Consider the following 25,245-nt stretch of genomic DNA (forward strand, 5'->3'; position numbering starts at 1 on the left):
TTATCAGCTGGTGAGCCAGTAGGCAGTCAGCCTTTTCCTCGTGCTCGTAAAAGGTCCCTCCTTGTCTGGTGGAGTTGGTCCACTGCTTTCCTAGTTGATAGTAGGTGTGGATAACAAGTTAAAGTCCATTTGCAGCTATTTCCTCTCCGTCAGCTCTACGGTCAGGACCTCTGTTGACCTCCAGGATGGAGTCGATCAGTTGTTGCCTGTTCAACCTCTCCTCCCTATCTCTGTGCTTTGTGGGCTAAAATCCCCCCCCCCCACAAAATCACTGCCTTCATTGCCTCCCAGAACTTGGAAGGTGAGACTTCCCCATTCGGTTATTTGTAACATACACACCTATGGTTTATGATATTTTTTGGCAGAAGGCCTCATCGGCCAGCAGGTCCATGTCCAGCCTCCAGGTGGGGCGTTGGACATGGCCCGTCTCCAACCTCACAACCATTTCATGTGGAGCTTGGTTGGAGAATATTCCACTCTTACTATTCCTGGAAGAACCGCTTTCCCCATGGCAAAGAAATCTACTCTCGAGAATGCTTTCTGGACTGGCGAAAAGCATGAGAATTCCTTCTCACTGGAGTGCAGGAACCGCCATGGGTCCATCGCCCCCATGAACGTTGCTAGCTCCCTGACCATGCCGGTCCTTTCCCCTGTTCTGGGGTTTGATCGGTCTGTCAGTGGGTCATGTACGCAGTTGAAATCGCCCCCTCCCTCCCTTTGTGCCCCCCTTTCCTCGGCTCCCTCAGTGCTTTTCCCTTCCCTGTGCCCCACTGCCTTGACCAGGCACTCCCTCCCTGTCATGAGGTGCGCTGCGGTCCCCCTTGCTTTCCGTCTTCCCGTGCTAGCTATTTCTGCGAGTGTTAGTGTCCCTCCTCCATGGGCTGGTCTAGCCCCTTCCCTTTGTCTGCTGACTGCTTGTTCTCCCCATTTAAACCCTCACAGGGGCTTTTCAGTAACTTCATTGCACTGTTAATGTAAGCCTACTTGGGACAATAAAGATTATTACCTGCCTTCCCCAGTCCCCGCTCCTTTCTAAAACCCAGTCTTCCCTTGATGATCGTAACAAGGCAGCACAGTCCCATGCAAATATGATCACGGTCCAATAAGTCTTTTGCTCTTTCAGAGTCTTTCCCTGCACAACTCACATCATTGCCGTGTCTGTCCCTTGTCCAGGCCATTGGTTATGATTCGCTTCCAATGGGGAGTTGAAGTAATGCTCCTTTTTTGGTATTCGACCCAGAGCCTGGCCGGCAACAGCATACCGAAACGTACCCCGTTCTTGGACAGGACCGAGTTCACCTGATTAAACTCAGCCCTGCACTTTGCTGGCTCTGCCCCAATGTCCTGGTAAATTGTGATTTTATGTCCTTCACAAGTGTTTGCATTTGTCTGCCTTGCCCACCACAGGATCCTCACAACATCCTGGTATCGGTGGAGCATTGCGAGATAATAATAATCTTTATAATCTTTTATCGTGTCACAAGTAGGCTTACATTAACACTGCAGTGAAGTTACTGTGAAAATCCCCTAGTTGCCACATTCCGGCACCTGCTTGGGTATACGGAGGGAGAATTCAGAATGTCCAATTCACCTAACAAGTACGTCTTTTGGGACTTTGTGGGAGGAAACCGGAGCACCCAGACAAAACCCAATCAGACACGGGAAGAACGTACAGACTCCACACAGACAGTGACCCAAGCCGGGAATCGAACCCGGGTCCCTGGAGCTGTGAAGCAACAGTGCCAACTGTGCTACCATGCCGCCTTCGGCAGCTCCCAGGCCGTAGGTTTTGGTCTAAGCGACCCGTGCACTCTGGGCGTTTGGGGTCGCTGTCTCTCCTGACTAAGTTGCCCAGCATTTGGGCGACCTAGTCTGTCCTTTGCCCTCAATGCCCTCCGGCTGGCTCACGATCCCGATGTTTTGTTGTCTGGACTGTTCTCTTGGTCCTCTACTTTTCCCCTCAAGCTCCCCTGGACCCCCACCAACCTTTTCACCTCCGTCGCCAGGGCAACTATTCTTATGCTCTGGTTCATCGAGGCCTTTTCTAGGTCGACGTCCGTCTTCTCCAGAGTTGCCACTTTTTTCCTCAGCCCATTGATTGCATGGTGGCCATTGCCTCTGCCACCTTGACCTACACCTAGATCTCTATTCGGATCGTCTCCTTCATGGCAGTCAGATCCTTCATCAGAAGTTCTTCCATCCGTCGCCATGTTGTGGTGGTGGGGTGCTGATGCTCGGGTCATTGGCCGCGCTCTCTCCTGGGTGGCCGGGGCCCCTTCGCCTTCTGGGTCTGCCAACTCGTCCACCTGCTGGTTGTGGCTCTTTCCGCCGCTTCTGCCGACTCTTTGACCCCTCAAGCTCCCGTTCGCTGGCATCTTTTCTTGGTTACCCTCCTTTTCCTGTTGAGGGATTTCTTTCCTTTGAAATTTTGACAAAATTCAACGAAATGATTTTGTTTTGTCCTGGTTCGGAGGAGAGCCACCTGATGTGCGTCTGCACAGCGCATCACCATCACAGGAACTCCAGCTTGAGTGATCTTTAACATTCAATGTCAACATTAATCACCAAATGTATTGCTGCAAGTTAGTAGAAAAATAGCAAAACAAGCACTCGGATTTATTACTAGAGGGGTAGTTATGTTCGACCTGTATCAAACCTTGGTTGTAGACTACTGCATGCAGTTCTGGTTGCCATATTACATCGAGGGTGCAGAGAAGATTTAAAAGGACGGTACCAGAAAACATAATCAGGCAAAATTGAGACTCTGGGTCTCTTTTCTCTTGAAAAAAGGGTTTGAGAGGGTGACCTAATTAAAGTCTTTAAAAATATGAAAGGTTTTGATAGTGTGGATACAAAGAGATTGTTTTCTCCTGTGGGGAAGAACATAACTGGAAGCCAAAATAAATTTCCCCAAAGTGTGTTGAGAATGTGGAACTTGACTACCACAACGGGTGGTTGAAGCAAATATCATAATGTGTATAAAGAGAAGCTAGACAAGTATTTGAGGGAAGGAAAGAGAGAGTTATAATGATAGATTTAGATGAGGAAAAATGGGCATAAAAGCTGGCATGGAATGGTTAGGCCGAATGGTCTGCTTCTGTGCCATATGTCATATGTAAAAGTACTGTACTATCAAGGGTAGCAAAGGGGACTCACTCATTTGTCGGAGTTTCCACTTCAGTCTCTCACCGTGGGCAAGCACCACGAACCTGTTTCAAACCTCTGCAATCTTGTTCATGTAACAATGGATTTTTGGAACATATTCCTCTGCATTGTTATGGAGTGTTTAGCTATTTGAATGCGCCAACATTTGGTTATTACATTTTATTACAAAAGTGGGGTCGTGCCCGCAATCAATCAGCCAACTTATTGAATGGCAGAGCAGACTTGAAGGGCAGAATAGCCCACTCCTATTTCTAACAACTTTATGTAATCTTGGAAATGTAAATTTTCTCTCTCCTTTTTAATAAAAGTGTTTGCTCTTGTTGAAAAAAATGCACTTAAGTAATTTTCAGGAAATACAGCTGGTTTATTTTAATAAACCTTGTAGAGACAAGGAGCTGAGAAGAATTTTACATCTGACCGAGTAAGCACAAGACCATCTCGATGTGCAAAAGTGGTAATATTCTTACTTATCTATAATTCCTCCCATTTTAGTAAGTACAGATATACAGTGGATAGAATGCCAGCATTTTGAAAAATTCATTCATGGAACGTGGGTTTCAATGAGCCAGTATTTGTTGCCCATCCCCAATTGCTCATGAACTGAGTGGTCTACGAGAGGGCATTTAAGAGTCAACCGCATTGCTGAGAGTCTGGAGTCACATATAGATCAGACCAGGTAAGGATAGCAGATTTGCTTCCCTGAAGGACATTTGTGAAAAAGATGGGTTTTTAATGACAATTAACATGATTAGACTTTGATTGCAGGTTTTTATTTGAATTAAAATTTCGCCTGGGATTCGAACCAGGGTCCCTGCATTACTCTGTCATCGCCTCCCAGAACTGCTTGCAATACTCCAGCTGTGGTTTAATCAGGGCCTTTGTATAGCTTAAGCATGACTTCAAACCCTTTGTACTCTAGTCCTCTAGATTATAACAGGCAACATTTCATTAGTCCTTTTGACTATTTCCTGTACCCTTTCCTGAATTTTGTAGATTTGCATAATTCAGCTTTGAGTTCAGTGAACAAGGGGGTGGGGGTGTGGAGAGGAGAGGAAAAAAAAGTGGAAATATGGCGTTCAGGTAGAGGATCAGCCATTATCATATTGAATGGCAGCGCAGGCTCGATGGGCCGAATGCCAACTCCCGCCACTATTTTCTAAATTTTAAAATGTAAGAACGGAGAATAAACCAATGATGTATAGAAACATTGAAAATAGGTGTAGGAAGACCTTCATTGCTGCTCTGCCGTTCATTTTTAATCAGGGCTGATCATCCAACTCAAAAGCCTGATCCCCACATATCCTTTGATCCCCTTTGTCAAGTGCTATATCCAACATCTTTTTGCATCTACCCTGTCTGGATCTGTTTGAATATGATGGGGGATTTCCCCCCCCCCCCTCATTCTTCTGACAATTAACATCATGAAACTTACCCAGGGACAAGGTTAAAGTCCTCTATTAACAGGTACTCCATTTCACGAACAATGTGTTTGTTCCTGGCAGAACTCTTTTCAGGTTCAGGATTAGCAAGACCCTCTTGGGCCCTTGTACCTTTTGAATCTGCTGTGCTGAAAAATATGCAACAAAATAATTGTCAGGGCTAAATTACATATTTGAACTGGAAGAGACATTGATGCCAAAGTTTATACCAAAAGTACCAATTTGCAAGGGCTTCCCTCAAACAGGCTAAACTGATGTCTTTAAAATTATATAACTAAATTACAATTCAAACAAAACAAAACTCATAGAAAGTGTCAGTTAGAAAATAGAGTAATTTTTAATGACTTAGCCAAATCAGATGAACACGTGTTTCCACAAGCTAGTTGCCTAATGCAGGTGCCAAGAAAAAGACTTCTGTCACAGAAACTTATTTCAGCTACAAAGAGTTTGATATTCTGCTCGGAGCCCAGAATGCAGATGGCAGCATGGAGGTAGGTCCTGTCCTCTACAGGGAATGAAGCATGCAGTACAGGGAAACTACTGAAGGCAGTAAGTTTCAGTTAGAGGAAATAAGGGAAACATATTACAGTACCATTTCATGATCCTAAAACAATTTATATTCACAAATGCAGCCTACTTTTTCTGACAGTTACCTTCAGGCACGCTTCATACCACCTTTCTCTATTCAGTGTGAAAAGTGCATTCATCCAAGTATGGACCTCTGCAAGTGTTCAATTCAGCAAACTTGCACAGTGTTTAGAGGCCAATGCAAATGCTTAATAGAATGCGGATACCATTATTAATCAAAAAGCTCAGGATATCATGGATTGATCAAGGCCATTCTCCTGGTCATATTTAAAAGTCTCCCAGTTATTCTTCTTCAAAAAGTAATTACAATACAATCAAAGTGCCAGAAAGGTGGAAACTGAATTTTCAGAAAGGGAGGAAATAGAACATACAGTGAAGAAGGAGGCCATTCAGCCCATTGAGTCTGCACCGACCACTTAAGCCCACACTTCCACCCTATCCCCGTAACCAAATAACCCCTCCTAACCTGTTTTGGTCACAAAGAGCAATTTATCATGGCCAATCCACCTAACCTGCACGTCTTTGGACTGTGGGAGGAAACCAGAGCACCCAGAGGAAACCCATGCAGACACGGGGAGAACATGCAGACTCCGCACAGGCAGTGACCCAGCGGGGAATCGAACCTGGGACCCTGGCGCTGTGCTGCCACGGTAGCACAGTAGGTTGAATTCAGCCAGAGGGCAACAACTGTGGCTTGTGGGAAAGATTCTAGATTCGATTTATAAATCAAGCTCATGATAACCTCAAGACACTGCAAAGCATTTCATAGTTAAGTACGAACATTTTATGCATAGTCACTGTTGTAATTTATGAAAGCATCAGAGGAAGTTTAAAAATGCATAGCAAGATCAAATGGGAAGCAGTGACAAATTGTTAACTTTTAAAAAAACATTTAGTGTACCCAATTCATTTTTTCCCCAATTAAGGTGCAATTTAGCATGGCCAATCCACCTAGACTACACATCATTGGGTTGTGAGGGCAAAACCCACACAAACACTGGGAGAATTTGCAAACTCCACGGACAGTAACCCAGAGCCGGGATCGAACCTGGGACCTTGGCGCCGTGAGGTAGCAGGGCTAACCCACTGCACCACCATGCGGCCCTGACAAAATGTTAACTTGGCCAAGACATCAGCAGGAATCCCGCTCTTCTTAAAATATTGCCATCGGATCTTCTACGTTCACTTAAAATGGAGGACAGGGCCTGTATTTAAAATATCAACTAAAAGACAGCATTTCTTACAGTGCAGTACTGAAGTGGCAGCGTAGAATGTGCACTCCAGAGTGGGATTTAAACCCATATATTTTCTGACTCGAAGACAACATACAAACATATTAAATAGGAGAAGCAGGCCATTTGGTCCCTAAGGCCTGCTCCCCCATTCATTAAGATCGGGGCACATCTGTTTGCGCTCCAAATTCTACATTTCCACCTATTCCGATAACCTTTAATTTCTTTGCCTAACAAGAATCTCTCTACCACCATCTTAAAAATACTCAGTGAGCCTGCCATCACCACCTTTTGAGGCAGAAAGTTCCAAAATCCAAGATTTATCTTCATCTCGGTCCCAAAAGGGCGACATCTAATTTTAAAGAGTGTCCCCCCAATTCTGGGCTCACTCACCAAGAGGAAACACTCTTTCCATGCCCATCTTACCTGGACCGTTCAAGATCTTGTATAGTTCAATCATCTAATCGCCAGTGGAAACAAGCCCAGTCTGTCAAACATTCTGTCACAAGACAGTCTTTTCAATATCAATCTAGCAAACCTCCTTCCTTAACTGAGGATCCTACTGCATCTCAGAATTCTGCAGTTGTTCTCCGTTTGAGTAATACTGTTAAAATGTGAACGTATCATTTTCCCACATAGTATTCCGCCTACCACATTTTTGCCCATTCACTCAACCTATCTGGATCCATCTGCAACTTCACGTCCTTTTCGCAACATACTTTCCTACCGTCGAGCCACCTGCAAATTTAGCCATTATGCCTATCATCCACTTAAGTCAATGATATAAATTGTAAAATATTGAGGCTCCAGCACAATAACATTGCAGTGTTATTGTAAGCCTACTTGTGACACTAATAAAGATTTTAAAAAACATTGCAGTAATAGCTGTATAAATCAGGAGGTGGAAGGGAGGGAAACATTTGGTGAAATTACAATCACTAGCGAGCAAACTGCTGGAGCTGCAGGCTGACGCTCTGGTTCCTGATGGACTTCATTCCAGAGCCATTGAATCCTGAATCCTGCCAATCAGATAAAGACCCATTTATCCATACTGTTTTTTGTCAAGCGGCATTCTGTCAACCAGCCAAAGTTCTATCCATTCGAATGGTCCCCTGTACACTGGTCTAACACTGGCTGCAACTGGATGTAGCTTAGATCAGAAAGATATTCCAAACCTTGAAGTTAGTTCAATCAGGTTTATTGAACTAATAGCAGTTAGCACAGTTCTCTGAGAGTTCGACTCTCTGCTAACTTAAGTGTGGTTACTCTGTCTGACTGAACCAGACTAGCTCTTAGCCACGTGGTGGAGGTGTGAGATTGTAAAAACACCCTTGACTGATTCTCTAGATGTTCATCAGTGGAAAGAGGTGGAGTGAGAGTGCCTCGTGTCTTTTAGAGTCAGATCCCACCCGAGTGTTCTGCCTGCTTATTGGTTATGTTCTGTTCTCTGCATCCATTAGCTGCTGGTCTGTATATCATTATGCGTGTACCTGCATATCATGACATCTCCCCTTTTTTTTAAAAAAATGTTTGGATGACATATGAGAGTGTATTTACAAGACTAGGCCAATACTAACATATATACATGCAGTGGATGTGAACATGTGTACATATGAAAACAGCTGTCCAATGCGAGAACAAATGATCATAAGTCCAATCTCTGTGGCTTGCGTCTGATCCTGGTCGACCGCCGGAGGTGGTGGTGGCGGTGGTGGGGATGACAGCGCCTTGATGGACGGGATTGAAGCCTGACTGGTGGCCTCGGAGTGGAGGTATCAGGAGGTGGCAAAACAACAGAAGGAAATGGAGAAGAGTGTGGTTGCGGGCAGGCAACTTTGCGCAGTGCCCGTCCGTTTCGTTGCACAACAGAACCATCAGCCAGACGCACAACAGACGAGAGTGGGGCAGCCTGTCGAACAACGACAGCTGGAGCTGACCAGCCTCAATCAGGGATCTTGACCCGAACAATGTCTGACGGGGATAACACGGGCAAATCGGTGGCATGAGCATCATAGCCCTGTTTTTGCCGGTCTCCGAGTTGCTGCACCTTCTGCAGGGCCGGGAGGTGATCCAGGTTGGGCACGTGTATGGCTGGAAGTGTCGTTCGCAGGTCCCTGTTCATCAGAAGTTGAGCCGGCGACATGCCAGTGGACAGTGGGGTCGCCTTTATGCAAGCAGCGCAAGGTGAATGTCAGACGCAGAATCCGCGGCCTTGCAGATGAGCTGCTTCACTATGTGCACCCATTTCTCAACTTTTCCGTTTGACTGCGGATAATGTGGGCTGGAAGTGACGCGTTTAAACTGATACGACTGGGCAAACAGAGACCATTCATGGCTGCTGAAGCATGGGCCATTGTCACTCATGTAAGTGAGTGGGATACCATGCCTGAAGATCGTCTCCTTACAGGCCTTGATGACGGTCCGAGATTTGAGGTCTGAGAGCTTCACGACTTCAGGGTAATTGGAAAAGTAATGATTAACACGTAATCACGACTATTTGCATGAAAGAGGTCGATGCCAACCTTGCACCACAGAAAGGATTCAATTCCATGCTGCTGAAGTGTCTCCTTACTCTGCGCTGGCTGGAAGCGTTGACAGGTCGCACAGTTAAGGACCATGTTCGCAATGTCCTGGCTGATCCCGGGCCAGTAGACAGCCTGCCTGGCTCTGCGTCTGCGCTTTTCCACACCCAGGTGGCCCTCATGGATTTGACGGAGCACCAAGTTCTGGAGATTGTGTGGAATTACAATCCGGTCCAGTTTGAGGAGGATACCATCAACCATCGTCAGGTCGTTCTTTACATTGAAAAATTGAGGGCACTGCCCTTTTTGCCAGCCATTGGCTAGGTGATGCATAACACACTGCAAGAGGGGGTCTTTGGCGGTCTCCTCACGGATACGAATCACCTTCTCATCAGATGGCGGGAGGGTGCTAGCACACAGCTACACCTGTGACTCAATTTTCCGGATGACGTTCAGTGGTTCACTAGGCACGGTGATGGAGCGGGACAGTGTATCGGCAATGATAAGCTCCTTGCCAGGCGTGTAGACCACGTCAAAGTCGTACCTTCTGAGTTTGAGGAGGTTGCGCTGTAACCGAGGCGTCATGTCGTTAAGGTCCTGTGGATAATGTGGACCAGGGGCTGTGATCCATCTTGACTGTGAATGTCGGCAGGCCGTAGACATAGTCATGAAACTTGAGAATGCCGGTGAGAAGGCCCAGGCTTCCTTCTCGATTTGTGCATACCTTTGTTCGGTGGGCGTCATTGCCCTTGATGCATAGGCAACCGGTGCCCAGGATGAAGTAGCATCGCATTGCAGCAGGACCGCACCTACGCCATCCTGGCTCGCATCTGTCGAGATTTTTGGTTTCCCTGTCTGGGTCGAAAAATGCCAATACGGGTGCAGTGGTGAGCTTTGCTTTCAGCTCCAACCACTTTGCCTGATGGGCTGCCTTCCACTCGAAGGTAGTGGACTTCTTCACTAGGTTTCGTAGGGCCATGGTGTGTGAGGCCATGTTTGGGATGAACTTGCCCAGAAAATTGACCATGCCCAGGAAGCGCAATACCGCCTTCTTGTCTTCCGGGACCTTCATGGCTGCGATGGCCTTGATCTTGTCGGTGTCGGGGCACATACCCTGCTGAGAGATCTGGTCTCCTAGGTACTTGAGTGTCGACCTGCCAAAGCAACATTTGGCCCTATTCAGCTTCAGGCCATTGGTGTAGACACGTCGGAATACCTGCTGGAGACGGGAAACATGCTCCTCAGGGGTCGTGATCCATGATGATGTCGTCCACGTACATACGAACCCCTTCGATGCCCTCCATCATCTGCTCCATGATGCGATGAAATAGCTCCGATGCCGAACGGCATACAGTTATAACAGTACCTGCCAAACGGTGTGTTCAAGGTGCAGAGCCTTCTGCTGGACTCATCATGCTGGACGCATCTAACTTTGTGAAAAACCTTGCATGTGCCATCTCACTGGTGAGTTCCTCCCACTTCGGGATGGGGTAGTGTTCACGCATTATATTCTGGTTGAGATCCTTGGGATCAATGCAGGTGCGCAGGTCTCCAGAGGGTTTTTAAACCACCACCATGAAGCTGACCCAGTCAGTCGGTTCGGTTACCCTGGAAACGATCCCCTGCTGCTGCAGCTCCTTGAGCTGTTCCCTCAGGCGCTCCTTCAGCGGAGCCGGGACCTGGCGTGGTGCATGAACCACTGGCTTGGCATCAGGTCGCAGTAGGATCTTGTACCGATATGGCAAGGTTCACATACTGTCAAACACATCTGGATACTGAGCGAGGATGTCGTCAATCCAGCTTGAAGATCCACGTTGGAGGATGTCGTTGAATAAACCAGCTGCACCAGGTTTAGCTTTTTGCAGGCATGTGCGCCCAGTAGGGATGCCCTGTCCGGCTTGACAATTTCAAATCTTAGCCGTGCATGGGTACTCCGGTTGGAGAAGAGTAGATGTCAGGACCCCAGTGACGTGATGGCATTACCGTTATAGTCCAGGAGCCTGCAGGTTGCTGGAAGGACCTTAGGGAGCTTCTTGATGCGTTTGAAGTCTGCCTGTGAGAGGAGGTTGGCAGAAGCACCTGTGTCCAGCTTGAACTGGATGGAACAGCGGTTGACCTGCATCACCGCACGTCATTCGTCCTCCGAATCTACAGCGAGGATGGACCGAATGAGAGATGAGTTAGGTGTGGCATGTTCACGTGTGGTAATGATGCCCACTCGGTAGGCGGACTCCAGGCACTCGTCCTCTGGATCCGTTGTACTGCCAGGATCAGAATCCTGTAATCATCGTTGCACATTCTGGACCCACCGTCATCGGAATTGGGAGCGCTGGCCTCGGACCGGTGGTGCAGACCTGCACAAGGCTGCATAGTGTCCAGGCTTCCCGCAGTTTAAATATCGCCTGCCTCTTGCAGGGCAGCGCCCCTTTAAGCGTGCGTTGCTACAGTTTGGGCACGTCATCACGTCGGCGTCGTGACGCGGTGTACGTCGTCGCACATGCGCAGTGCGGTCGGCAGACGTCTGCACCTGCGCACTGTGTCGGCCGCTTCGTTATCCCGTTCGCATTGCACATGCGTGGGGCTCCGGGAAAAGCGCGCGAGATGGCCCCTGTCTTCAATGCTGAGGCGCTGCATCCAGGAGTTGGCCTGCACACAAACTGCCTCTTGGGAGGCAAGTTTCTTATTTTCAGCCAATTTGTGTTGGCAATACCGATTTTTTGCGTGCTCATGCACTGTCCATGTTTCAGTCGCGACTGCCAGGGTCATATGCTTGACTTTTAAGAGCTGCTCTCTCAGGGGATCAGAGTGAACTCCAAACACGATTTGGTCTCTGATCATGGAGTCAGCAATATCACCAAAGTTGCAGGACAGCGCTAACAGGCGGAGGCTAGTTAAGAAGGCATTGAAAGACTCATCCTTACCGTGTAGACGTTGTTTGAATATGTAGCGCTCGAAGATTTCATTGGTGTCCATTTCACAGTGACTATCGAACTTGTCCAGGATGGTCTGAAACTTTGTCTTATCCTGGCCTTCGGTGAAATTAAACGAGTTGAAGAGTTTGATGGCTTGATCACCCGCTGTTGAGAGGAGAAGCGCGATCTTTCTTGCATCAGGCGCACCTTCGAGGTTTGAGGCTTTGATGTACAGCAGAAACCTTTGCTTGAATATCCGCCAGTTGACACTGAGATTGCCGGAGGTCCTGAGCCGGTGAATCTTCTCCATGGTGCCGGGATACATTTGCTGGTCGTCACGGAACGGACTGAGGTAAGCCACCTTAAATTAGTAGTCTCCCGGTATCATGTCGTGTTAGGTACACTGGTCTAACACTGGCTGCAACTGGATGCAGCTTAGATCAGAAAGATACACCAGACCTTGAAGTTAGTTCAATCAGGTTTATTGAACTAATAGCACAGTTCTGAGTTCGACTCTCTGCTAACTTAAGTGTGGTTACTCTGTCTGACTGAAGCAGACTAGCTCTTAGCCACGTGGTGGAGGTGCGAGATTGTAACAACACCCATGACTGACTCTCTAGATGTTCATCAGTGGAAAGAGGTGGAGTGTGAGTGCCTCGTGTCTTTTATAGTCAGATCCCACCCCCGTGTCCTGCCTGATTATTGGTCATGTCCTGTTCTCTATGCCCATTAGCTGCTTGTCTGTATATCATAATGCGTGTGTGTGCGCGCGCGCGTGCATGTGCCTGCATATCATGACACCCCCCACACCATGAGCTTTTATTTTCACAAAAGCCTTTGGTGTGGCACCTTATCAAATGTCTTTTGGAAATCCAAGTACATCTATAGGCTCCCCATTACCAACAGCGCATGTTAATCCTTCAAAGATCCCCAATAAATTGACTATACACGATGTCCCTTTCACAAAACCATGCTGACTCTTCCTGATGACCGTGCATTTTTGTAAGTGCCCCGCTATAACCTTCTCAATGTTCCCCATAACAGACATGAAGCTAACTGGTCTATAGTTTCTGGCTTTCTGCCCCCTCTCTTCGTGAATACAAGGTTATATTTGCTACTTTCCAGCCTGTTCTGGAAGCTTTCAAGAACAGAGGAAATTTTGGAAAATTAACAACCTATCTTGAACCTCATCAGTAACCTCTTTTAAGGCCCTAGAATGAAGTCCATCAGGAACCAGAGCGTCAGCCTGCAGCTCCAGCAGTTTGCTCGCTAGTGATTGTAATTTCACCAAATGTTTCCCTCCCTTCCACCTCCCGATTTATACAGCTATTACTGGAATGTTTTTTAAAATAATAATAATCTTTATTAGTGTCACAAGTAGGCTTACAATAACACTGCAATGAAGTTACTGTGAAAATCCCCTAGTCGCCACACTATGGCACCTGTTCGGGTATAGAGAGGGAGAATCCAGAATGTCCAATTCACCTAACAAACGCGTCTTTCGGAGCTTGTGGGAGGAAACTAGAGACCCGGAGGAAACCCACGCAGACACAGGCAGAACGTGCAGGCTCTGCACAGACAGTGAGTCAAGCTGGGAATCGAACCCGGGTCACTGGCGCTGTGAAGCAACAGTGCTAATCACTGTGCTACAGTGCCGCCCGCTGTAACCTCATTAAAGAAAGAAGCAAAATTGTTAATTTCATCCACCATTTCCTTATTACCTACCATTAACTCCCCATTCTAACTCTCTGGAGGACCAACGCTCACTTTACTTACTTTATTCCTTTTTAAAATACCTGTAGAACTCTTGATATCTATTCTTTATCGCTGGCTTCCTCTCATTCTTTTAATTTCTTTCTCCTGATTAACCGTTGAGCCATTCTGTGCTGTTCTTCAAATTCTAATTAATCACCTGACCTGATCTTTGCACAGTTCTCTGCTTTTTGCTTCAGTTTGATGCTTTCCTTAACTTTTTTAGTTAACCAGATAGTAGGATCACGAGGCCACAGTTAAAAGCTAAAATTACAACAGACAACAGCTGCTAAAACATTCCTTGCTCCTCCTTAGTTGATGGTAGCTCTGGATGGGAATTCCAGCATCCTGACTAGTCAGAATGGTGTATTTTGAAGGGAAATTTACAGATATTGGTGTTCTCACAACATTCCTACCCCATTCATAGGTGGAGGGTGGATGCCTGTTTAAAATAAACTTGGTGAGTTGCTACAGTTTATTCTGTAGATCATACATATGTAGCCACAGTGCACTGATAATGAATACTGAGGTCAAAGACAAGGCACCGGTCAAGGAAATGACATGGTCTTAATGTAACTGAGCTGGAGTATTGTTACCTCTGTACCTAGACAATTACACTTCCAGCTTGAATAATCAGGTTAGCCATTGAATATTCATCACTGGACCCGATCTTGAAGCCATGGTGCTGATATTGGTGGTCCAGATAGGCCCGTCCGGTCAATGGTGATCTTTTAAGGTGAGGATGCTGGGAAACTTGGGTTATGATGGTATGATTGAATTTTTAAAAATATCAATGTAGAGTACCCAATTCTTTTTCAAGGGGCAATTTAGCATGGCTAATCCACATATGCTGCACATCTTTTTGTGTTGTGGGTGTGAAACCCATGCAGACACGAGGAGAATGTGCAAACTCCACTGGGGCAATGACCCTGGGCTGGGATCGAACCCGGGTCCTCAGCGCTGTGAGGCTAAATTGCCCCTCAATTGGAAAAAATTAATTGGGTTCTCTAAATTTAGTTTTTAAAATTGTTTTTACACATTCCTTGGTCAAGGTCAGCTTCGCCTACCTGGTTTGAGCAGCTTTCTTGGGCAGATGAGCTGGAATATTTCCAAATAAATGGTGCGCTATTTCTGAATCTTTCTGGACAGCGTTTCTCAGATTCTATAGAAATAAACCAGAAATCAAAGCTACTTAAAAAGAATTTGACAAATTAGTACTGGTTTGTGGCTATTGAGCATATCCAAACTGTTACAATAATGCAACAGTAGAAACATTTAGTGAGATAAATCATAACGATTAACAATGCTAGAAAACGTTATACTAACATTAAGCTTTAAACAAACTAGCTTGTTAACTAAAAATTCTACTTACAGGAGTATTAATTAACACTACACAACATATTTACGACCCTCAGAAATTTTACGTGAAAAGAAACAGCATCCATAATTCAAGATTTTATAAACTCCAGAGCAGTTCCTACAAGTGGGAGGGTGGCAAATGAAACCCCACTGTTTAAAAATGAGAGAATTAGGCCAGTTAGCCGGATATCAGTAGTGGGAAAGATGCTAGCTTCTATTATAAAATATGCAAAAACAGATCATTTGGAAAACAATAACAGGATTGGACGAAGCCAACATGGGTTATGAAAGGCAAATCAGACTCAACAGATCTACTGGAGTTTAAAAATTAATTTATGATTAGTTTGAGTATCCAATTCTTTTTTTTCCCCAATTAAGGGGCAATTTAGTGTGACCAATCCATCTAGCCTGCACATCTTTGGGTTCTGGAGGCAAGACCCACGTAAACACGTATGTTCAAACTCCACACGGACAGTGACCCGGGTCGGGATCGAACGCAGGTCCTCAGCGGCGTAAGGCAACAGTGCTAACCATTGCACCACCGTGCCATCCCAACTGGAGGTTTTTTTTTTTTTCTTTTTTTTTTTTTTGAGGGTGTAACTATAAGGGAGAACCAGTGGAAATGGTGTATTTGGACCTGCAGAAGGTTTTGCTAAGTTTCCCATAAGCGATTAGTGGGTAAGATTAAAGCACATGGGATAGGGAGAAATGAGAGAATTGGGCGGGGGAGAGAGAGAAAGAAACCAGAGAATTGGTTGACAGACAGAAATAAATGGGTCTTTTTCTGAGTAGCAGGCAGTGACTTGAGGGGTACCGCAGAGATCAGTGCTTGGGCCTCATCTGTTCACAATATACCTGACCTGGATGGGGAATAACATTTCCAAATTTGCTGGAAATGTCAGTCATCAGACTCGAAACGTTAGTTCTTTTCTCTCCCTACAGATGCTGCCAGACTTGCTGACATTTTCCAGCGATATGAATAAGCATGGTTACTGAAGAGTAACAGACCATATTCTGTCAGGAATACAAATCTTCAGGAAAAATGGGAGAACATTGCAAGAAGGGAAAAATATATATAGGCAGCAAACAAGATCTCAGCAATGCCAATACAGAATGGCAAGAGGGGCCAAGATACAGCCTCACAAAATATTCAGAATACAGGCATCTCAGACCACGTCCTTATGTGTGCAGTAGCGAATATCGCTTCTTAGCTAGGGAAGGTGCATGAAAGTGCTAGACAAAATAAACTTACTTTTCCCATAAGAAAACATGTAAAAGATTGGTTTACATTCCTGCCCTGGACAGAGTGTTGCCCACTGCCTTCATTCCTGCTCACTGAAACCACACTAGAACAAACAGTGCCTGAAAAGCTCGAACTGACAGCTGAACTAAGAGCACAGAAAAGTTGCCAGAAGATTTCCTTACAAGGGCAGGATGACTACACAGGATCAAGGCTGATTCTGGCAGCAGCAGCTGGTGAATGGCATACACCTGATCTGGGAGTGTTTCTTCATAGGTAAATTGGAGAAGTTGGGACTGTTTTCTTGGAGAAGATATAGGTACCCTGATATAGGTATTCAAAATCATGGGAGGGGTAGCACGGTGGCGCAGTGGGTTAGCCCTGCAGCCTCACGGCGCCGAGGTCCCAGGTTCAATCCCGGCTCTGCGCCACTGTCAGTGTGGAGTTTGCACATTCTCCCAGTGTTTGCGTGGGTTTCGCCCCCACAACCCAAAGATGTGCAGGGTAGGTAGGATTGGCCACCTAATTGAAAAAATGATTGGGTACAGTATTTCTAATTTATTTTTTAAGAAGGTATTCAAAATCATGAGGTTTCTGGTCAGGGCAGCCAGAGAAAAACCGCTGCCGCTGATGGAAGGATTGGGCACAGAATTAAGGTGATTAGCAAAAGAGGCAATGGTGAACGGAGGAAGAACTTTTTCACTCGGTGGTTGGAATCTGGAATGTGCTGCGTGTGGTGGAGACAGGTTCAATCAAGGCATTCAAAAGGAAATTGAACAGTTAGCTGAAAAGGAAAAATGTACAGGGTTGTGGGGAGAAGGGAACTCATTTGGATAGCCAGTACAGACATGACAGGCTGAATGTTAAAGGACAGAAGAGGCCAATCAGGGAAACAAGCAAGATTTGGCTGCTACAACGCTTTCACCGGGACCTACTGGAGACTCGCTAGGGCTTCAGCAGCTTCCCCAAGTAAATGCACAGTGAACAGCTCCTAGATACACCTCATTGCAGTTACCACTTGGGCAGGCTGCACCACTTCGAGCATGGTTGGCAATCGGGCTAATGATGAGGACCTGTCCGGGGGGGAAGAGAAGAGACAGACAGAGACAGAAAGGAAGGACATAACCTGAAGGCACAGTAAACCAACTGAGCAAGCAGGAGGTCAACTAAAGTCTGGCAGATATGGGGTGAAGGCAATGCGGCCCAACCAGCTACAGGATGCCAGAATATCAATCTGATAGCTCAATGAGCACTACAGCATTTTATAAAAATTTAGGCTGTTGTGAAAACTTAAGCATTGAAACTGAAACAAAATGTTGGAGTGCTTTGCGCATGTGCAGCAATAACTTATCAACTGCGCTACGTTGAAAGTCATGGTCATAGCTGGCAGTGCTACTTGGGAAGGTTCTCTATCTAAAACAGAAATGAATGATTGGATAGTATTCTATTTTAAAAAAAATATATATTTTATTGAAAATTTTTCCCCAAACAACAATTTTCCCCCCTTACAAAGCAAATGCAACAATAACAATACAGAAATTTTTAACAATACACAAGTAACAAAGCCCCATTATCTTTTGACCTAACCTAAACTAACCCCCTCCCCCCCCACCCCTTCCCCCTGGGTTGCTGCTGCTGGTCATCTGTCTTCCCTCCAACGTTCCCCTAGGTAGTCGAGAAATGGCTGCCACCGCCTGGTGAACCCTTGAGCCGATCCTCTCAGGGCAAACTTTATCTGCTCCAGTTTAATGAACCCCGCCATATCATTTACCCAGGCCTCCAGTCCGGGGGGTTTCGCCTCCTTCCACGAGTAGGATCCTGCGCCGGGCTACTAGGGACGCAAAGGCCACAACGTCGGCCTCTTTCGCCTCCTGCACTCCCGGCTCTTCCGCAACTCCAAATAGAGCTAACCCCCAGCCTGGTTTGACCCGGGCCTTTACCACCTGCGAAATCACTCCCGTCACTCCCTTCCAATACCCTGCCAGTGCTGGGCATGCCCAAAACATATGTGCGTGGTTTACCGGGCTCCCGCCACACCTCCCACATTTGTCCTCCACTCCAAAGAACCTGCTCAATCTTGCTCCAGTTATGTGTGCTCTATGTAGCACCTTAAATTGAATCAGGCTAAGCCTGGCGCATGAGGAAGAGGAATTTACCCTGCTTAGGGCATCAGCCCACATACCCTCCTCTATCTCCTCCCCTAGTTCTTCTTCCCACTTTCCTTTTAGTTCGCCCACCAACTCCTCCCCCTCTTCCCTCATCTCTCGGTAAATCTCTGACACCTTGCCCTCTCCGACCCACACCCCTGAAAGCACCCTGTCCTGTATCCCCTGTGTCGGGAACAACGGAAATTCCCTCACCTGTTGTCTAGTAAACACCCTCACCTGCATATATCTCAAGAAATTTCCCCGGGGCAACTTATACTTTTCCTCCAATGCTCCCAAGCTCGCAAAAGTCCCATCTATAAATAAATCTCCCACCCTCCTAATTCCCAACTGGTACCAGCTCTGAAATCCTCCATCCATTCTTCCTGGGGCGAACCTATGGTTGTTCCTGATTGGGGACCCCACCAGGGCTCCCCGCACCCCTCTCTGTCGCCTCCACTGTCCCCAGATATTCAATGTTGCTGCCACCACCGGGTTCGTGGTAAACGTTTTAGGTGAGAACGGTAGCGGTGCCGTCACCAGCGCCTCTAAACTCGTCCCTTTACAGGACTTTCTCTCCAGTCTTTTCCACGCCGCTCCCTCACCCTCCATCATCCATTTACGTATCATTGCCACATTGGCGGCCCAATAGTAATCGCCCAAGTTCGGTAGTGCCAATCCTCCTCTGTCCCGACTACGCTGAAGGAACCCCCTCCTTACTCTCGGAACTTTCCCTGCCCACACGAAGCTCGTGATGCTCCTGTCTATTTTATTAAAAAAAGGTCTTGGTGATTAGTATAGGGAGACATTGAAATACAAATAAGAACCTCGGGAGGACCATCATCCTAATTGCTTGCACCCTGCCCGCCAGCGATAGAGGCTGCATGTCCCACCTCTTGAAGTCCTCCTCCATTTGTTCTACCAGCCGTGTCAGATTAAGTCTGTGCAAGGTTCCCCAGCTCCTAGCGATCTGAATCCCCAGGTATCGGAAGTTTCTTTCCACTTTCCTTAGAGGCAAGCCTTCTATCTCTCTACTCTGGTCCCCTGGATGTATCACAAATAATTCACTCTTCCCCATGTTTAGCCTATACCCAGAGAAATCCCCGAACCCCCTCAAAATTCGCATAACCTCTATCATCCCCCCCGCTGGGTCCGACACGTATAACAATAGGTCATCCGCGTATAACGAGACTCGGTGTTCTTCTCCCCCTCTAATCACCCCTCTCCATTTCCTGGAGTCTCTCAACGCCATGGCCAGAGGTTCAATTGGCAACGCGAACAACAATGGAGACAGCGGGCATCCGTCTTGTTCCCCTATATAGTCGGAAATACTCCGATCTATGTCGACCTGTAACTACGCTTGCCGTTGGAGCCCCATAAAGAAGTCTAACCCAGCTAATAAACCCGTTCCCAAACCCAAACCTCCTTAACACTTCCCATAAATATTCCCACTCCACCCTATCAAATGCCTTCTCTGCGTCCATTGCCGCCACTATCTCTGCCTCCCCCTCCACTGGGGGCATCATTATCACCCCTAATAGTCGTCGCACGTGAACATTCAGTTGTCTCCCTTTTACGAACCCTGTCTGGTCTTCGTGCACCACCCCCGGGACACAGCCCTCGATCCTCGATGCCAGTACCTTTGCCAACAATTTGGCATCCACGTTCAATAATGAAATGGGTCTATAGGACCCGCACTGCAACGGATCTTTATCCCTCTTCAAAATTAACAATATCGTCGCCTCCGACATCGTCGGGGGTAGAGTCCCCCCTTCCCTGGCCTCATTGAACATCCTCACCATCAACGGGGCCAACAAGTCCACATATTTTCTGTAATATTCCACCGGGAACCCGTCTGGTCCCGGGGCCTTCCCTGTCCCTTAATAACTTCATCCACCCCAATCGGTGCCCCCAGGCCTACCACCTCCTGCTCCTCCACTTTCGGGAACCTCAATTGGTCCAGGAACTGCCGCATCCCCTCCTCTCCCTCTGGGGGTTGAGACCTATACAGTTCCTCATAGAAGGTCTTGAACACCTCATTTATCTTTCCTGCCCTTTGCACCGTGTCTCCCCTTTCGTCTCTAATTCCTCCCATCTCCCTCGCTGCTGTCCCCTTTCGCAATTGATGAGCCAACAGGCGACTAGCCTTTTCCCCATATTCATACCTCCTCCCCTGTGCCTTCCTCCACAGTACCTCCGCCTTTCTGGTGGTCAGAAGGTCAAACTCCGTCTGGAGTTGTCTCCTCTCCCTGTACAATTCCTCCTCCGGGGTCTCTGCAAATTCCCTATCCACCCTTAAAATCTCCCCCAGTAATCTTTCCCTTTCCTTGGCCTCTGTTTTCCTTTTGTGGGCCCCAATGGAGATCAGCTCTCCTCTGACCACCGCTTTTAGTGCATCCCATACCACTCCCACAGGGACCTCGCCGTCGTCATTGACCTCCAGGTATCTCTCAATACACCCCCGCACTCTTGCACACACTCCCTCATCCGCCATCGGAACATATTTTAAACGGGGGATCCTTATACACGACCACCAGGAAGTACAAAGTTAGATGGGTAGCTGCCCACACCACTCATTAGAAACATTTCAGGTTTTTTTCCACTGAACAATTTTGAGGTAGCAATTTTATAAAGTCAAAAAATAGAACTGTAGAACAGATTTATATCCTCAGTTTGAAAACTTGGGCGATGCTCAATTTAAAAATTCTCATTCTCCCAATGGTCTCACCCTTTGTCATCTCTGTAACTTCCTCCAGGCCGACAACCCTCTGAGGTACTTGCACTCTTAAATCGTGGCTTTGAATGTTTCACCAATTTTAATTGCTCTACCATTAGCAAACATGCTTTCAGTTGCCGAGGCTCTAAGCTCTAGCTAGACTTTCCTCCTTAAACCCACCTCTACCTGTCCCAACAAATTCTTAAACACCTCAGTGCCAAATTTTGCTTGCTAACACTCAGAGAACATAGAACATTACAGCGCAGTACAGGCCCTTCGGCCCTTGATGTTGCGCCGACCTGTGAAACCACTCTAAAGCCCATTTACACTATTCCCTTATCGTCCATATGTCTATCCAATGACCATTTGAATACCCTTAGTGTTGGCGAGTCCACTACTGTTGCAGGCTGGGCATTCCACGCCCTTACTACTCTCCGAGTAAAGAACCTACCTCTGACATCTGTCTTACATCTATCTCCCCTCAATTTAAAGGTATGTCCCCTCATGCTAGACATCACCATCCGAGGAAAAAGGCTCTCACTGTCCACCCCATCCAATCCTCTGATCATCTTGTATGCCTCAATTAAGTCCCCTCTTAACCTTCTTCTCTCTAATGAAAATAGCCTCAAGTCCCTCAGCCTTTCCTCAGAAGATCTTCCCTCCATACCAGGCAACATTCTGGTAAATCTCCTCTGCACCCTTTCCAATGCTTCCACATCCTTCCTATAATGCGGCGACCAGAATTGCACGCAATACTCCAAATGCGGCCGCACCAGTGTTGTATAGCTGCAACATGACCTCATGGCTCCTAAACTCAATCCCTCTACCAATAAAAGCTAACACACCGTACGCCTTCTTAACAACCCTCTCAACCTGGGTGGCAACTTTCAGGGATCTATGTACATGGACACTGAGACCTCTCTGCTCATCCACACTGCCAAGAATCTTACCATTAGCCCAGTACTCTGTCTTCCTGTTATTCCTTCCAAAATGAATTACCCCTCACTTTTCTGCATTAAACTCCATTTGCCACCTCTCAGCCCAGCGCTGCAGCTTATCTATGTCCCTCTGTAACTTGTAACATCCTTCCGCACTGTCTACAACTCCGCCGACTTTAGTGTCACCTGCAAATTTACTCACCCACCCTTCTACGCCCTCCTCCAGGTCATTTATAAAAGTGACGAACAGCAGTGGCCCCAAAACAGATCCTTGTTGTACACCACGAGTAACTGGGCATCCCATCAACCACCACCCTTTGTCTTCTTCCAGCTAGCCAATTTCTGATCCAAACTGCTAAATCACCCTGAATCCCATGCCTCCGTATTTTCTGCAGTAGCCTACCATGGGGAACTTTATCAAACGCTTTACTGAAATCCATATACACCACATCAACTGCTGTACCCTCATCTACCTGTTTGGTCACCTTCTCAAAGAACTCAATAAGGTTTGTGAGGCACCACCTACCCTTCACAAAACCGTATTGACTATCTCTAATCAAATTATTCCTTTCCAGATGATTATACATCCTATCTCTTATAAACCTTTCCAAGATTTTGCCCACAACAGAAGTAAAGCTCACTGGTCTATAGTTACCAGGGTTATCTCTACTCCCCTTCTTGAACAAGGGGACACCTTGAACAAGGGGACACATTTGCTATCCTCCAGTCTTCTGGCACTATTCCTGTTGACAAAGATGACTTAAAGATCAAAGCCAAAGGCTCAGCAATCTCCTCCCTAGCTTCCCAAAGAATCCTAGGATAAATCCCACCCGGCCCAGGGGACTTATCTATTTCCACCCTTTCCAGAATTGTTAACACCTCCTCCTTATGAACCTCAAGCCCTTCTAGTCTAGTAGCCTGAATCTCAGTATTCTCCTCGACAACATTGTCTTTTTCCTGTGTGAATACTGACGAAAAATATTCATTTAGCCCCTCTCCTATCTCCTCGGACTCAAAGTACAACTTCCCACTACTGTCCTTGACTGGCCCTACTCTTACCCGTCATTCTTTTATTCCTGACATATCTATAGAAAGCTTTAGGGTTATCCTTGATCCTACCTGCCAAAGACTTCTCATGTCCCCTCCTGGCTCTTCTTAGCTCTCTCTTTAGGTCCTTCCTAGCTAACTTGTAACTCTCGAGCGCCCTAACTGAACCTTCATGTCTCATCTTTACATAAGTTTCCTTCTTCCTCTTGACAAGTGTTTCGACTGCTTTAGTGATCCACGGTTCCCTCACTCGACCACTTCCTCCCTGCCTGACAGATACATACTTATGAAGGACACGCAGTCACTGTTCCTTGAACAAGCTCCACATTTCCATTGTGCCCATCCCCTGCAGTTTTCCTCTCCATCTGATGTATCTGAAGTCTTGCCTCATCGCATCATAATTGCCTTTCCCCCAGATATAACTCTTGCCCTGCGGTATATACCTATCCCTTTCCATCACTAAAGTAAACGTAATCGAATTGTGGTCCCTATCACCAAAGTGCTCAGCTACCTCCAAATCCAACACCTGTCCTGGTTCATTACCCAGTACCAAATCCAATATGGCCTCGCCTCTCGTTGGCCTATCTACATACTGTGTCAGGAAACCCTCCTCCACACATTAGATGGGTCCGTTTTTGTCCAATGTACTCGAACTATAGCGTTTCCAGTCAATATTTGGAAAGTTAAAGTCCCCCATAACAACTACCCTGTTGCTTTCGCTCCTATCCAGAATCATCTTTGTAATCCTCTCCTCGACATCTCTGGAACTTTTCGGAGGCCTATAGAAAACCCCCAACAGGGTGACCTCTCCTTTCCTGTTTCTAACCTCAGCCCATACTACCTCAATAGACGAGTCCTCATCAAACGTCCTTTCTGCCACCGTAATACTGTCCTTGACTAACAATGTCACCCCTCCCCCTCTTTTACCACCTTCCCTGAGCTTACTGAAATATCTAAACCCCGGCACCTGCAACAACCATTCCTGTCCCTGCTCTATCCATGTCTCCGAAATGGCCACAACATCGAAGTCCCAGGTACCAACCCATGCCGCAAGGTCACCCACCTTATTCCCGATGCTCCTGGCATTGAAGGCACACTTTAAACCACCTTCCTGCCTGCCGGTACACTCCTGCAACTTTGAAACCCTACTCATGACCTCACTACTCTCAACCTCCTGTATACTGGATCTACAATTCAGGTTCCCAAGCCCCTGCTGAACTAGCTTAAACCCTCCCGAAGAGCATTAGCAAATTTCCCCCCCAGAATATTGGTACCCCTCTGGTCCAGGTGCAGACCATCCAGTTTGTAGAGGTCCCACCGACCCCAGAATGAGCCCCAATTATCCAGAAATCTGAAACCCTCCCTCCTGCACCATCCCTGTAGCCACGTGTTCAACTCCTCTCTCTCCCTATTCCTCGTCTCGCTATCACGTGGCACGGGTAAAAACCCAGAGATAATAACTCTGTCCTAGATCTAAGTTTCCACCCTAGCTCCCTGAATTCCTGCCTTACATCCCCATCCCTTTTCCTATCCATGTCGTTGGTACCTATGTGGACCACGACTTGGGGCTGCTCCCCCTCCTCCTTAAGGATCCCGAAAACACGATCAGAGACATCACGCACCCTGGGAAGCAACACACCAACCGTGAGTCTCTCTCGTTCCCACAGAATCTCCTATCTATCCCCCGAACTATGGAGTCTCCAATGACTAATGTTCTACTCGCCTCCCCCCTTCCCTTCTGAGCAACAGGGACAGACTCTGTGCCAGAGACCTGTACCCCATGGCTTAACCCTGGTAAGTCCCCCCCCCCTCCCCAAAACAGTATCCAAAGCGGTATACTTGTTACGGAACGGCCACAGGAGATCCCTGTATTGACTGCTTCCTCCCAGCCCCTCTCACCGTCACCCATCTATCTTTATTCTTCGGAGTAACTACATCCCTGAAGCTTCTATCTATAACCAACTCTGCCTCTTGAATGATCTGAAGTTCATCCAACTCCAGCTCCAGTTCCCTAACACGGTTTCTGAGGAGCTGGAGATGGTGCACTTCCCACAGATGAAATCAGCAGGGACACTGACGGCGTCCCTCCCCTCAAACATTCTGCAGGAGGAACATTGCACTACCTTCCCGGTCATCCCCTCTAGATAAAAAAAAAAGAAAGAAAGAGAGCTTACCAGTTATTCACTCCCCT

The 25,245-nt window shown here is 47.0% G+C and overlaps 1 protein-coding gene across 3 annotated transcripts in view; it reads right to left on the minus strand.

Annotated features, from left to right (window-relative positions):
* ska1 (spindle and kinetochore associated complex subunit 1) overlaps positions 1–25,245 on the minus strand; it is an 80,237-nt gene that overhangs the window by 14,596 nt on the left and 40,396 nt on the right. For all 3 annotated transcript variants that reach the window (XM_072497422.1, XM_072497420.1, XM_072497419.1), the window contains 2 exons: positions 14,678–14,772; positions 4,598–4,732 (listed from right to left, as the gene is read on the minus strand). In XM_072497422.1, coding sequence (XP_072353523.1) covers positions 4,598–4,732; positions 14,678–14,772 — 230 coding nt within the window. The remainder of the gene's footprint in view (positions 1–4,597; positions 4,733–14,677; positions 14,773–25,245) is intronic.

The sequence above is a fragment of the Scyliorhinus torazame genome, chromosome 3, assembly GCF_047496885.1.
Source record: "Scyliorhinus torazame isolate Kashiwa2021f chromosome 3, sScyTor2.1, whole genome shotgun sequence".
NCBI classification, from domain to species: Eukaryota; Metazoa; Chordata; class Chondrichthyes; order Carcharhiniformes; family Scyliorhinidae; genus Scyliorhinus; species Scyliorhinus torazame.